The 16,355-nt window shown below is 30.4% G+C and overlaps 2 protein-coding genes across 2 annotated transcripts; both read right to left on the reverse strand.

Moving 5' to 3' along the window:
• Positions 1–2,658: 2,658 nt before the first annotated feature.
• Positions 2,659–10,943, reverse strand: LOC114178355 (transcription factor GTE1-like). Its single transcript, XM_028064199.1, has 8 exons — positions 10,737–10,943; positions 9,261–9,476; positions 8,222–8,299; positions 7,757–7,981; positions 3,844–3,942; positions 3,679–3,737; positions 3,361–3,511; positions 2,659–3,230 (listed from the first exon to the last, which is right to left on the reverse strand). Exons 1-8 carry the CDS (start codon positions 10,830–10,832, stop codon positions 3,042–3,044), a joined length of 1,113 nt encoding a protein of 370 aa, XP_027920000.1. The 5' UTR covers positions 10,833–10,943; the 3' UTR covers positions 2,659–3,041.
• A 2,099-nt stretch (positions 10,944–13,042) lies between these two features.
• Positions 13,043–15,984, reverse strand: LOC114176359 (UPF0664 stress-induced protein C29B12.11c). The gene is made up of 5 exons (XM_028061385.1): positions 15,744–15,984; positions 15,291–15,402; positions 13,785–13,856; positions 13,476–13,690; positions 13,043–13,341 (listed from the first exon to the last, which is right to left on the reverse strand). Exons 1-5 carry the CDS (start codon positions 15,857–15,859, stop codon positions 13,233–13,235), a joined length of 624 nt encoding a protein of 207 aa, XP_027917186.1. The 5' UTR covers positions 15,860–15,984; the 3' UTR covers positions 13,043–13,232.
• Positions 15,985–16,355: the final 371 nt, after the last annotated feature.

Here is a 16,355-nt window from a genome sequence, read left to right on the forward strand (position 1 = left end):
TCAAACAATAAAAAGTAAAAATCTGTATATGAATAATTGAGTAAAAGAATTTCAGACATTCAGATATAACTTAACAATATAGCTTAATTAATGAGTGAATTTTGTTTCATGAAAATTGATTAAAATATGGTATTATTGGTTTGACAATGAAGTTTGAGTCTGCGTTTGACATTTAAATGTGATGTGAATATTAGAAGATTTGAAGAGGTAGACCTCATCATTCTGTTTCTTCTTCACCAAAATAATGATTATGATTGAAAAAGGAAGTGTATTGTGCAGCTCAAAAATGGCTTAACATGCTCTCCTCTTTAAAAGGAAATGTCACGAAACAGAACATAGTTTGAGTTATGCTAACAAAACAGATAATGTCCCACCTATCTGTCAACATATTTATTTAAATTATTGATAAAAAAAATTAGTGAAATATGACCTACAAAATATGTTCGTATATAAATATTTGAAATATGGGTATCTGAGATAAGGTGAGAATTTTATCTTTTAAAATATAATTCACAAAATTTGTCACAAAAAAACTTATGAGGTTTAAATATCTTTTTAAATTTATAACTTAGTTTTTAATCCTTCTAAAGTTTTTTTTTTGTTAGTTTGGTTCTTAAAGTTATAATTCTTAATTCTTGAAGAGACCAAAAAGGGACTCTTTTTTTTTTAGAACAAGTAGGAGTGTGGAATAAGTTTGATCAGGTAATTGGGTTCACTATAAATTTAAGTTTAAACTATATAGAACTGTTTTAATTATGAAATGATTGACTTAAATTTTAAATTAAAATTAATAATCATGTTCAAATAAGTTAGAGGTAGACTGTTATATTACCTGCTGATAATAATAATTTATTATTATTTTTATAGTAATTATTTATTATTATTTTTAATCATATAAAATTTTGATATTTTTATTAAATAATTTAAATGTTTAATATATTTATTTGTTTGATTAAGTAGGTTGATTTACACGGAGGAATAAATGAGCACATTAATTGAATTCTTCTTTTAATAGGTAGATGGAATAAATACTAGTCCTAAACTCTTTGACTGATGACCAAGTAGAATACCATAAGTTTGTTATATATATATATATATATATATATATATATATATATATATATATATATATATATATATATTTTTTTTTTTTTTGAACTTTTACTTTTATTATTGTTGTAATGTATTCAAATAATTTTTGTGTGTTTGAAATACAAGAGATATAATTACTTTTTCTAATTTTATTATTATCAACTTTGTATTGTCTTGGGGAGATCAGATTCATACCGCTAAAATTGTTATATAGTTATATAAATTTATTTAATTTATATAATAAAATTTAAGTTTTAATGAATTTATAAATTATAAAGTATATAATAAATTTATATTACACCAAAATAATATAATTTTAAAAATACTTAAAAAAATGGTAATTTTGAAAGAATGATTTTTAAGAAAATTGAATGGAAAAGTAAAAAGTTCTGATAGGACACCTATGTTCACTTTTGAATGAATCAATGTTTCTAATGTGCAGTTCCTTGATTATAATTTATATTTTTATAAAATTATCGATTTATATTTTTATTACATAATAAAATTATTTTTATTTAGTAAAGGATAAAAAATCCAATTAAAGTTGAAATATAATAGGAAACATCAATTGTAGAACAGAGTATGCTCATATGGTGATAGTGACGAAGGAAAACATTTTTACTCCTTGTTTATAAAATGTTTACTTTTTAGCTTCTATATTTGAAAATATGTCACAATAAGTTTTATTTAGTTTTTAATGGTAAAAAATTATAAAAAATAATACAGATAATCTGAAAATAGAGATTTTGGATTTTATGAATCATTCCACCTTTTGTTGTGCTTCATTCCTAATTTAATCATTTTTCACCTTCAAAACTCTATAACCATTTTTCTTCTGTCAAGATTACTTTATATATGATTGGTGGTGTTTTGAGGTTGCAAAGAAGCTGAAACAGTGCTCAAATTAAATTGTGTCCTTATGAATTGAATAACTGTGTCATCTAGTTCAAATAAAATTTTCTCTATTTGAAAATACATGAAAATACAAGAATAATATCTGATTTTGAAATCATCATACAAAAATTGAAGGGGTGATTGCAATTTAACAGTAAATAATGTGAATTTAAAATACTAGAAGACTTTCAAAGAAAAAGCATTCAATAAAAGTTTACAAGCAACCACAAACTCTTCATATCGGTTGAATTTTTCAAATAGGTTTAGAAGCAATAAGTTTTTCATAAATTGTAGAGATATTTTAGATATTTTAAAAAAGTACACATCTTTGTTGTTAAGAGTAAATATTATAAATAATAAATATTGTATTTTGTTAAATGAAAAATATAAAAAAGATGAAAAAAAATATATTAAGTTATTTTGTGTGTGTGCTTTTACTTTTGGATGATCTAACGAGATTAAAAAAACGTAATTCTCCAATATGCTGATATACTTTAAGACTGATGAAATCATATGAATAAACTCTGAGAAAAAAATTCTGGAAGAAATGTTGCTGTTCATTCTAATGTAATTATAATTAGACAAGTTTGTATTCTGACAAAACCATCAAAGTCACATGTACATACCTATTTTACATCCCATAACAACACTAACAAATATAAACATGCGGTCAAAAGTTTAAAAATAAACTTGATTTTATCAAAGGTGCTCCATCCATTTCTATGCTTCTGGACATAATTAAATAGGCCATTCACATGCATAGATGCCTTAATTCTTTTCTGAAACTTGACATTATCCTCAGAACAGCAAGATAACTTAACCAGACCCAGATCCTTGACTCACTACAAGCTGTTCTCAGAATTGCAAAAGTTTTGTCTGCTTCCAAAAGCAGACCTTTCCTACAAAGCACACTTTTAAATTTTATTTTCATCTACATAGCAGTAAATATATAAGAAGGATTTACAAAATTTTCCTATTGCATCATTCAATTTACTGGCTTCAGCAACTTCAGCTCAACCACAATAAATGAATGCCTCCTATGTATCACTAATGAATCATAATGCAGATAGTTTCTTCCTTTTTGGGTTTGTCTTGCCTGAAGAATCACCAGAGTCTCTTCTCTTCTTGTTCTTCTTGTCATCAGGGTTATCATTAGGGTTAACAGCTGCACCCTCATCGACCTTTTCTTGCTCTTCTAGTGCATCTTTTACAAAAGCTTTTAACCTCCATAGAGTGTAGTCGCTCTGTGTAATGATGAAAACATGTTTAGCTAAAAGAAATGCTAACAGAATAACTAAAATGAATTGGATAGGATAAACAAAATTTAAAATTAGGAGACGATTGACATTGTTAGCACGGAATAACAGTATTGACCTGAGCATCTAAGTCAAGGTCCACCTCATCACCAGAAGGTTGGAAGATTGGGTTGGTCTCAGCAACTACATCCAATGCCCTATAGAGGTTTTCTAAAGACAATTTGCCTAAAGTTACACCAAGCATTTTCTTCTCTTGAGTAGTCAGTTTCCTGCAGTGTCGTCAGCAACGGTAAGGAATGCAAAATGCAAAATAAGCTTCAAAAACATCATGGGAAGATGACCAGAGAAAAAAACTAGATATTATAATAAAACAAGCATTTGAAGATCCAGACTGAAATGCAATATTTCGAACCAAATATGATGAATTTACACAAACCTGCACTTTTGAATCACCATTTCTTTGAGACTCTTCAACTGCATATCGACCTCATAAAGCTGAAATAATAGGTAGTTGATAAAATGAAATATGTGATGTACTCCTATGTGGCATCAAATTTATGATCTGCTCAGAAAAACAAAACATTAGCAAACAATAACCAACCTCAGTGCTTAAATCCTTAGCTTTATTGGCATATGTTGTCTCCTGAGCAAGCTGAATGTCTAACTGTGCCTGTGCTTCTTCCTCCAATTGTCTCTTTTCCTACCATTCGCAAGTATAGAAAAGTAATATTACATAGAAGTGGAGAACCAAAATCACAGCTGTAACAACTGTAACCTCTAAAATTGTAAGAATTTCGCTTTTCCATTAAAGAATTCCATTAAGATAGATAGAAGACATATAGACAAAGGACAATACAGGACCTTCCTTATAAATATACAGACAACGAAGACAAATGCCCCATTCAGCTATAGGAGAGTCACCTTTTCAAATGACCAAGGTGTTGAAGCAGTCATCCCTATAGAAATCTCAGAAACATCCTAAATGATCAATAACTTTGAGGAGAAAGTAAAAATCTCTGGGAGAAGTGTAACTTGATTGATGAAAGAGCAACCACCCACTAATGAGCCAAGGCTTCCAAATTTGAGTCGAAGAAAATATCTATAATCAGCTAAGAAGCCACAGGAGACATACCCAAACATCACTATGAATCATTTCAAAACAACATGAACATGATGAGCACTAGATGGAAAGGAAGTGTTTTACTTTTACTCAATTTGCAACCAGAACAAGAAACAGATGCACCGGTACCAATATTGTTATTTCCCAACAAACCAGATTAATGTAAGTGAGATCAAAACAACTGATTTCAGATGACTCATTTTCTATGCCAATCCTTAGAGATTCAAAACATTAACACAACCAAAAGAGATATGACAGGAAACAAAATGGAGAGAAACAAACTTCAAGCCCCTTCGCAATCACCTTCCTCTATACCTGCTTCCACACATGATCTATGTTACGATCTCCTGATTTACCATCCATACTTCTCTTTCCAATCTCGAGTAAGATATTATGATCTATGTTACGATTTCCTGATTTACTATCCTTACTTCTCTTTCCAATCTTGAGTAAGATATTAATTTTGACTACCTTGGATGACAGGAAACAACCTAGCACTAATTGAAGATTTTAAGCAAGAAATGACATAAAAGACGACTGATCTTGGTCTTATGACTTATTTTTGGGTATGGAGACCACTCAAAAGACCTAGATCTCTGTTTTTGTCAAAAAAAAAATGCAAATGAGATTCTAAAAGGATATGCATGAATGTGGATAGATCAACACCTTCAATGAATCGAAAGCAGAAGTTTGCCAAGGAGTGTTAGAGTGTATACCTAGTTATGTCTTGTATGTACTCTTTAGAGTTGTAAGCAATTAATAACAACTATATCTTTTGTTGGAAAGTTACCTATAGATACTCTTGTAAGCTTCTAGGTTTCCTCCATACTAGTTTCTCTTCTCAGTTGTCTTTTCTTTGCAGTGTCTTCTTCTTTGTGATATCTTCTATTTCCATGACTTACACATTGCAAAGATTGTGACCATGCAGATTTCACCTATCATATTCTCTCTCTTGATCATTGAGCAGATGTGTTGACCAAGCTCTTGTCATCAACTCGTTTTTCTTTTCTTAGAGGCAAACTCAATGTGAACAGATTTTCTTTTAAAACATTTTCTCCTTCGGTTTGAGGTGGGGGTGTTAGAGTGAATATTTAGTTATATTTTGTAAGAAAAAATTTTATGTACTCTGCTAAAGCTGTTAGCTACTACCAACAACTTCCCTTTTAATTCAAGCAGTTACCTATAAATACTCTTGTAAGCTTCTTATTTGAGTAGTGAATAAAGAATGAATACAGTTCAGTTTGTTATAAAATTTTCTATCGTTCAGTTCCTTTCACATGGAGGATGGAACCGATAAAGTTGATGAAACTCATTTTAGAAGCTTGATTGGGTGCCTAATGTGTCTTACATCTACAAATGGCTGACATCTTATTTCCTGATAGCTTGAGATGAAGACACATGCACTGTGCTAGTGAACTGCACTTGAAGGCAGCAAAGAGAATAAAAAGATAAATCAATGAAACTGTCAATTATGGAGTCAAATACAGCATGGTACAAGAATTTAAATTATTTGGCTTTTCTGACAGTGACTGGGCAGGTAGCTTGGATGATATGAAGAGCGCTTCAGAGTACTGTTTCAGTACGGGTTCAGGTATCTTTTTCTTGCTGTTCAAAGAAGCAAAAGGTTGTATCTCAAACCACAGCAGAAGCTGAATTTCTAACGGTAAATCAAGCTATATGGTTAAGAAATACTCTACCAGATTTGGAACTGAAGCAGGAGCAAAGAACACAAGCTTTTGACAATAATCAAACAACTGTTTGAATCTCCCACAATCTTGTGTTTCATGGGAAGGCAAACCACATTCGTGTCAAGCTTTACTTAAGAGAAGTATAAGAAATTGGACATGCAAGTCTGACTTGATGTAAAACTGAAGATCAAATTGCTGATATGTTTACAAAGTTTTTTTCACTTTGCAAGTTTTGAATTTTTGAGGAAGATGCTGGGAGTTTGCAGACTCCAAAGCAAGGAAGAGTGTTGAGAATGTACCTCTGAGATTCTGTCAAAGTATTAGCTTGAATAAATCAAATTAGTTATTCTGCTGTCAGTGAGTTAGTTTTTGATTTTAAGTTAGCTTCTGATTTTATTTTCCCATTGTCAACAACTCCTAAAACCATGGAGCATAATCCTTCTTTTCAGTTGTTTGAATGTATTTAAATGTCATATTTGATTAAATAAAATATGCTTCTGCAGTAGCAAAAAACTGAGTCAAGTTGCCTTCTCTGCTACTTCTCTTATACCTTTTATTTATCCAAAATTTAAAACAACCTACATTAGCAGAAAGACCTTCCAATGAAGTTATAATACTATACAATACAAATACAATACTATGTGTGACGGATATGTTAAGAACTTCCAGTGACCAAATGAAGACGTAACAAAGTTATGCGAAGAACATAACTTCTAAGGATTTAACAAATGGTTATGTGAAGATCACACATGTGAAGAACGTTATGTTCTACTTTCTAGGAGTAGATAAAAGGTTATGTGAAGAACATAATGATCTACGACCATATGAAAAAAATGGAAAAGTTATGTAAAAATCATAACTTCCAAAGACTTGACTCAAGGTTATGTTAACATAACCCAAAACCTGCGTGAAGAAAATGGTGGGGTCACATAAGCACATTTAGTGCTAAATATTATGAAAAAGATGCATACAGCGCAAAAAATCTTATTATCTTAGGACAACAATGAAATATGGAGAAACCCCGTTAAGGATACTGCTTCATAGGATGATATAGCAAGCCTATGAAAAACATTGCTAGTTCGCAAAGTTGTCCACTTAATACTAACAATTTTCATAAGCTCATTTAATACTGTTATTTATGTTTTGAACATTTCCTGGATGTGTACGAGCATGATTATCACAGAAAAAAAAAGGAAGATGAAGTAGACATTTATTTATTATATTAAAGAGGAAGGAAGTTGTGTGCATTCAAAAGAAATATACAAATTACCCAAAGAGAATGCTGACGAAATAAACTTTCCTAAGCAACATTGCACTAACAACCTACCCCATAACATTGTGTCGGCATCAACATCTACTGCCTCATGTTTTATTCTTGTAGTATACAATAAGGCAGTCAGTTCTAATCAAAAGTTCTTGGGGGAAACATAACTGCTTATAGGGTTTGTCCAGAGCTATTCAAAGGGCTAGTGCATAACCAGCTCATGTCAGTGTCAAGGCTACAAAGCAAGCTGGGATGTCAAGATCCAATTGCAATATATATATATGAGACTTGAGTCTCACATTCAAAGTATGGAATGTGGAATTTATAAGGCCCTGACCTCTCCAACTACAACTACTAGCTTTTGTACAATGGTTCTCCCAAGATTTGTGATTAGAAAGCTTCATTAAAAAAATTAAGGAAACTATATCAGAAAACATTTTACCTCTTCAGCAACTTTAGGTAAAAGTTGCAACCATTTTTCCTCAAATTTTTCTAGCAAGGTCTTTGCCATAACATGGACATCATGTTTTTCATTGTTGTATTTCATTGCATTCTTGAATATCAACCTTACATCTGCGTATATCTCCCGGACATTATTATATCCTGTGCCTTCCTTAGCTTCCATTTTACTTTTGATTGTACTGAAATCCATGGGCTTATCAATAACCTAGGGGAAGAAAATTAAGCTAATTCGTTTTAGAAAAATAATCAAAGACAAGGAGCAAAAATGTTATTATTATAATAAATTAGTGAAACCAGCGTCACCAGTTACAGAGACCAAATCAACATTTAAACGTTTTTTCAGAAAAAGATTTCTCATGCATATTTGCTTATAGGTGGGGCAAAAGATAAAATATAACTATAGGTAAACAGATACAAAAAATTTAAAACAAAGAAAAGGTCTTACCTCATAATAGTCATGAAGCCTGAGACCTTCTACATCAACAGGATCCATGAATGGCCAAGCCCATTTATGCTGAGTTATCTGCAAAAGTACAACAGAAACTTGAGTTTTCAAAGGAACTTGGTAGGGTTAATATATATTCAACAGAAAAGGGGGAATTCATTTTGACCATCAATCAACATGTTATTTCTAAAGCTTGAAATAGTAAATTAAATCCAAACAAACTAAGCCTTTTAGAAATGTCTTCACAATAAATAAAATAAAATTGAGTACAGACTACACACTATTTTTTAACTATAAATTGAAAATTGGAGATTTCTAAGCAATGGATTAGGCATAGTTTTCTAAGAGAAAGTGTGACCATGAAATGGGAGGAAAGAAGGCAAGATTGTGAACTTAGTGTAACAGAGGAAATCCTAATTGCAATTAATCAGTCAAATATTCAGGAGTAGACAAACTTATGGATGTTATACAGGATATATCAGCAAGAGGCATGACAAGTGCATAGGCCACCAGTATAAAGTTCCATGCAAGCCCCATCCAATCAACAAGTATAACTATAACTAGTTAATCAAAAGTTAACCAATAAGAAGTAATTGTCCATGGAAGATGGTAAAAACAAGGGCAATGCCCCTTAGCCACTCACTCAAAACAACCATATCTTTACTTACTAGACAGGATCAGATACATGAATTGAATGGCAACATAATGTTCAATCGAATACCTGGTTTAGTGTTCAAGAGTAATAGAAAGAGCTAGGTGGTTGACATTAAAAATAGGATCGAATTCCCACATAAGTACAAGGTTCAACTTCAGCAAAATTGAAAATGTTCAGTACATTTTATTCGAAAGGTAAGCTAAAAATTTACCTTTTGTCATAACATCAACTCAAATGGATAAAACAGGTTCTAACCAATGGCTACAGAAACCTCAAGTTCAATTCTTGGTTTTAACTATAAAAGGAAATCCAAATATAAGGAGCTTGGGAAAAACTAAATTCATAAAGATTACTACAAAAATGCTGCAAATTTTTTGTGCTTGCCTGACGCAATATTGTGGAAAATTGGCGCATAAGCTCTTGCATTCTCTTTGCAGCAGCAGCTTCAGTATGTGATGCATCTTGCAGAGGCTTTTTGGTGCCAGTAGGATGCTTCTCCCTGCCCTTCTCTTTTACAAGTGAGACACCTTTAGAATTATTACCTTGAACGTTATCGGTGGATTCATAGAACTGTTCAACCTCAGTCACTTGCTTCTCAAGCTGTACAAGGCACTATAAGATTATTTTTTTTAACTAAAAACAAAAACTAACATTAAGCCCACAACTCCAAGGCAGTAAATTTGAACTTAGCACCAACCATTCAAATTAAACTGTTTAGAGTCTTTAAACCATCAAACATTGATATAAAAATTATACATATTCCTTCACTTACATATCAGCTGGGTAGTAATGGAAGTACGATGCAGGGAAAAAACAGGAACGCCAACTTCTTTATAACTTTGTGGTTAAGATTAGTAAAAATGGCAGAAAGAACAAAGCATAGAGTCTAGGTTATTAGACAATTCTGATCTACAAATAACTGTATAACAGATAAAAATAAAGTCATAATTCAAATTAGGTTAACTCGTTGTGGTCTCATTACTAAGTCAGGCCCAAATGAAAAATCCCATCAAATTAAGGCCACAGCCACTAGCCATTAAAGGGCTACATAATAGTCATTTGAAACTTAATTTAATAAAAAATCATTAAAATCATAACAAAAGGGAAAAAAGAAAATTCCTCATGACAGCAATATTGGGGATACCCCAAAAGGAGCATATATCTATTTAACCCTCGGCCCCTTAATCATGAAGAAGAAACAAACTCAACTCACAGGTTGTTTTGCTTTTGGTTGCACATTGTGAGCTTAGGGTCTAATTAAGTATACTTTCCATAAACACTTCTAAGAGTTAAAAGAAAAGAAAAGAAAATAAATTTCTTATTAAGTTAAAAACTAGTTTATACATAACTTAAATTCTGCTTTTGCAGAAGCTAATATGAGAAAGACTGTGCATAAGTTAATTTAGCTTATGAAAACAAAAATTAACTAATGGAATCGTCTATTTCTCTTTTCCTTATTATTGTCCTCTACCACAACTCCATGAAAACGTGTCTCTCCTTTATTTTGTTCTGTCACATAGCTGAGTGTCCACAGCATGTACAGGCCTCACTCTAAAACTGTACTTATTAACTTCACTCTATGAAACAAATATTTTACACATACTAAACTAGTTATATGAAAAAACAAAATTGCATAAATTAGGCATGCGGTAATTAAAATTTTCTGTGCTTGTTGTTCACATGCTCTTCAGTCCTACCCCCTTGAACTAAACCCCTGATCATAAGCCACAATTAATAAGACAAAAATCAAATGGTTTGTAAGATTTCATTCCCAGAGAAGTTTCTAGGGTGAGCTAATTCACAGAGACCTAATGAGAAGAAGAAAAATGCCCAAAAAAAAAGAGAGAAGGAATTGAGTACCTGGTTGACTCTGGTCAGAATTTGATGGACAGAAACTCTGAAAGGTTCCAAATAATCACGAGGTTCAGGCTGAGACAGAGGATCGGCGTCCATCATAAACAACCTTTGAGACAAATTTGGTGGTAAACTAGATTTGCGTGCCTCTTTCTGTGGAGTGCTTATGCTTCATGACAAACTTGTGTAGGTTCTCTCATTCTTCTTCTACTGTTTTCTTCTATTATTTTTGAGTATTATTTTTTATTGATTGTACTTATTTATTATTCTCATTTCACTAAATTAATTTTTACTTATTCATTATTAATTGTAAAAGCAATTTTTGTACTCAAAAAAAGAATATAAATAATTTTAGCTTAGATGAATTTATTATGTTTAAATAAATATTGTTAATATATGTTTTTTGTACAACTTATAAGAAGAAAAAATATTATGTAATTTCATTAAAATAAAAAATATAAAGTTTTATTGAAAAACAATAAACTATAAAGTAATAAAAATATAAACGGTTAGATTTATGGATGTATCCACTAGGGTTTAAGAATCAAATACAAGGGTCATATTTTTAGAAAAATAAATTAAGAATTAAAAAATATATAAATATAATAAAATTTTAAGTTTTAAATTTTCTTAACAAAATTAAATTAAATTAGTATAACAACTTCATTTAAAAATGTAATTCAAGATAATGTATTATTTTGTAACTGTAGTAAGACTTCTTTGAAATAAGATTATTAATAAGACTTCTTTTACTCTGTATATGCTTAAACTTAATATTCAAATATCATTTTCTTTAATTGAAAAATTTATTATTACACTTTTACCTTCTTCTTTTTTTCAAATTCATGTGACAAATTTTGAAATAAAATTAAATAACTCTTGATACTAATTCTATTTTATAAACTAATTTGTTCATAATGAATCACATTTTAATTTATTTTATATATATTTTTGTTGAAATTCAACTAATAGTATTTTAGTAGTAGAATATATTACATACTTAATTTACTTTCTTTTATATCACACCAATCAAATACACTAAAAGATGTTCACTAAAAGATATATCATGTATAGTATGATTAATTTCTAGAATTAATTATATATATATATATATATATATATATATATATATATATATATATATATATATATATATATATATATATATATATATATATATATATTTTGAGCAATTTCTAACAATTAATTGGTCCATTAATTAGCAATCCATGAAATTTTATTTTATATAATTGAAAATTTGATTTTATACAATTATTTTGTTCACATTAATTTAACAAAATATTCACTTTCTCAAGCATATTAACTCACCTTGAAATATTACACAATAATATCCTTTAATATAGTTTACAAAGTCCTTACACTCGATACTTTCTTAAATTCGTACAATCTCTTAGTTTATAACAACATCAAATTATGGTTCGGTTTAAAATGATGAACGTCCTAAGATATTAAATGAAAGTATTAGCGTAAATTTATAAACAAAAATGAATTAAATTATATCTTTTGAAGTTTTTACACTTAATTTTTTTAAAGAAGACATAAAACGTTTATATAAACTAATTTTAGATAAAAAGATTACATCATAATTTTTATATTAGTTCATTAGAATCTTTCTAAGATGTTCAATTAACAAAATCTTCCACTAATCAGAACAAATTACCAGTAATATTCAAATGTCACTCCTATTCAATATCCAAATATTATTATTAGTAATGTATTTCCTTTTTTACTAAAATCTTTAAGTATTCTTTAAAAATATTTTTAAGTTTTATACTTATCAAGTATTATTTATACATTAACCTTTTAAGGTTTTATTCTTTGAAAAAAAAAAATCCTCAAGGCTTTGTATTATGAGAAGTACTATTTATAGAGTAGTTTTCTCAAGATGTGTAATCTTACAACAAGGCATAAAGATTTTGAGTGAAGTTAACTTATTTCAAAAAATGTATAGAATTGAATACTTGTTATAAATTGTTTACAATCAATATAAACTAAACTTATTCAAAGCTAGAATGTCTATTGTTCTTAGTTTTAAGTTTATGTTTATTTTCTTCTTGCATCCTTAGATAAATGGAGTCTAAAAGTTAGTTGTTAAAAGACCTTGAATGGTTGAGACTTGCTTTTTGTTTGAAGTAAAATAAATATCATATAAAAAATTATAATAAGAAGCAATTATCCATAGTAATTATAATACTTAGTAATTACACGCTCATTTAATTTCAATTTTAAGTATTAACAATACATTATCCTAAAATAACTTCTAATATCTATTATCCAAATAAAAAACATGATACCTCAAATCAATTCGAACTATAATAAATTGTATAAAATGGCGTTGATCTAAGATTAATTCTATAAACTTTACATCCAAGCACACACTTAGTCTGTCATATGATTTTAATTTATTTTGATATTGATACACAATGTTCATATAAACATAGTACGATGAAGAGTGATGATGATGGCAGTGTAACTTCAGACTTAGACATGGCCCCCATCTGCCTGTGGCTGATACGTTCGACGCCTAAGCTCAGAATCAGAATTGGGTTGTTGCAGAAATATTTTCGTGGGATCATTAGGATCAACATACCTGCATATGATTTCAATCATCATTATTAAAGCTTATAGATTATAAATCATACAGTGCACACTCAACAAATTATATGATCTATTATAAACTCTACAAACTTGGCATAAAATTTTAAAGCATAATCATTCACTTACGCATGTCTCATCATCTCATCAACAGGAGTCTGAGCTGCCTGCAAAGGATCCACATAAGATTGTGCCTGCTGCATATTATAGTGTTGATTATACTGCCTCACTGAAGCAATCAAATTGAAGAAAAGGGGAATGAAGGTTCCACATCCACCCTCTTTGAATATGATCTTAAATGAATGTGTGGAGTAAAGTGCTCTGTGTTGGTCATTAGGGACTACCTGTTGCAATTAAAATAGCTCAGGATTTAGGACCCATAGTTTTGATTTGTAATAAAATAGTCAGATGTGCAGCAAAAAATAACTATTTACTCACAGGCTCAACATGTCCCGCAAGATTGTTGCAGTGAAATATTGGCTGGTTAAATTTTTCTCCATGGACGTAAAGCTGCATAATTGACGAAGAACTAAGGATCAACTCAGAATAAATGGCGCGCATACATCACGTTTCAAATTAATATATATGTTTTGACAATCTACAAACCAAATAATAACATACAATGATGAGTAATATATATATATATATATATATATATATATATATACACGTATTATCCCAATTGTCTAATCTTAACTCCCTTTAAAATAAAATTAACTCCAGTGAAGTTCGACTTTAAGGACAAACATCACTTTTTCAATTAAACCAAATGGAGATACTCAAATTTCATAATAGTGACTTAAAATCCAACTTCAAGCAGCTAAGCCATAACATAAAAAGCGTAATCTCAAATTTCATGCCATTGAATTTCAGGGATGTTTGAAAGAACTTATGTAGTTTCATAGTCAAATTTCTATTATAAATTCTTCGTATAATAAAAACTTACCGAATAAAAACTTAATTAAGCTCTTCACCCAAAAGTCCCCTTTATCCAAAATACAATGGGAGAAAGAAAGACACACATATAAATAAACACACGCTCACAACTAAAACACGTAGCAGATAGATAATAACTTGATAATAACGTTGTCATTCAGGAGTAGGAAAGATAGCCTAGTGACAGGCAGTACCTTCCTATTAAGAAGGTATAGGAAAGAAGGAATAAGAAAATAGTTCTAGGCGAAACTGGGCATGGGCCTGATATTTTCATTGATAGCTAACATTAGTTAGTTAATTAGTTAACCAGTTAGATAGATAGGGGCAGAGAATAAAAGGGGAATTGTACAGGGAAAGGGCACAATCATAAAAATTAGGGGACCAACGGCAGAGTAGAGGTCTCTCGAATACATGTGGTTCAACTATACAATTTTCTTTTTTCCCAATAAACAAGTCCCTGTTTTCTTCTAGTTGTTTCTCTCTGATCCTCTCTCTACTAAATTATGCTCGCATGTCACCTATACTAATTTACATTTACTCCATAAAAGAAATTAAGAACAACAATTATTTGCACATAAGGTTATTTTGAAACTTATAATCATCATATATCAAGTCCCAACCAATCTGAGAGACTAACATAATAAAATCTACATTCTTAGTTTTCAGCGAGTTAGCACCAGCCAAGCAATGATAATTCGATATTCCCCGAGAACCAACAGGCCTAAAACTCAACCATCACAGAATTCACACAAGTTATAACAGAAGTCATAAGCCACAAAAAAAAATATAAACCCATTTATTCCGTGAAGTGGTACTGCTAGAAAAAGATTGCTATAAAGTCATCCACAAACAACACAGAAAATGGCCCATTAAATCATCTTAGCATAACAACAAGGGCATTCAAGATGTAACGGATAAAACTCTTTTGGTAAAAGAGGAAAAGCAGTAAACATGAAACCAGGCTGCACAGAATTAGCAATCTAAAACAGCATAAGGTGTGACACATACCAAAGGCATATCAAAAGCTCCAAATTGCCCAACTGGACTTTTAGCAACGAAGACCATCCGAATATTTGACAAATAGACGATTCCTTTGGTTTTGACATGACCCCCATGACTTCTGAAAAAAAAAAAAACACACACACACACAATTATATCAAACACAAAACCCACAAAAATCAGATAAAATAACAAACATTTCACATGGACCTGAAGGTCTCTCACCTACAAAACAAAAATTAACAAATAATTTCATATGTTCCAAATAGCCTGTTAGCAGAGTCCTAACCTGACCTAACACATATTAGCATAAAAAGAAGAAATATCAATCTCCTATAGTCCTACATTCCGCTATCTTGGAATTAACCGACAATCCCCAAATAATTAATCAAGAATCAATTGGAAAGCGAAGCAATATATGAATAAAGAAATGGAAAATCGAAGAAACGGTGAGTGACTAACCCAGAGGCAGGAATCTTATCGATATCGAATTCGACGCCGTCTCTGGCCAGCACAAACATCTCGTTGACGAAAGGAACGGGCATTCCATTGGGAAAGAGTTGAGGATTCAAAGCCATATTCTCTCTCACAGATCCAAGTTTCAATCTTCAATCTTCTCTCTCCCTCTGTTCTCCCTTTGATTCTCTATGATAGATGAACCTGCACGCGGGTCTTTCCAGATTTTACTTGTCCCCTCCTGGATGTTCTTTATATATATATTATTCTATATCTACAGCCGTAACCTCAGTAAATTGTTCATCCATTTTATTTTCAGCAATATTTTAACAATAAAATACAAAACTTAAATGATAAGGTAGACAAGAGAAAAAGAGAAAACAATAACTTTATTTAGCAAAAATTAGTTATATACAGATTTTTATTTTTATTCTTTATTTCTAAATTATTTGAACGAATATGAGTTTTGATTGTCATAAATTTTGAAATTGAGTATTCTTATTTGTTATTTAATGATTTAACGACACTTAGAGTATTGGACTAAGAATAAAAAAAAAAATATTTCTTTAATTAGTTTTACTATAGGAAGTTAGAAAGCGTTTATAAATACATATTAAT

The sequence above is a fragment of the Vigna unguiculata genome, chromosome 3 (assembly GCF_004118075.2).
Source record: "Vigna unguiculata cultivar IT97K-499-35 chromosome 3, ASM411807v1, whole genome shotgun sequence".
Classification (NCBI taxonomy): Eukaryota; Viridiplantae; Streptophyta; class Magnoliopsida; order Fabales; family Fabaceae; genus Vigna; species Vigna unguiculata.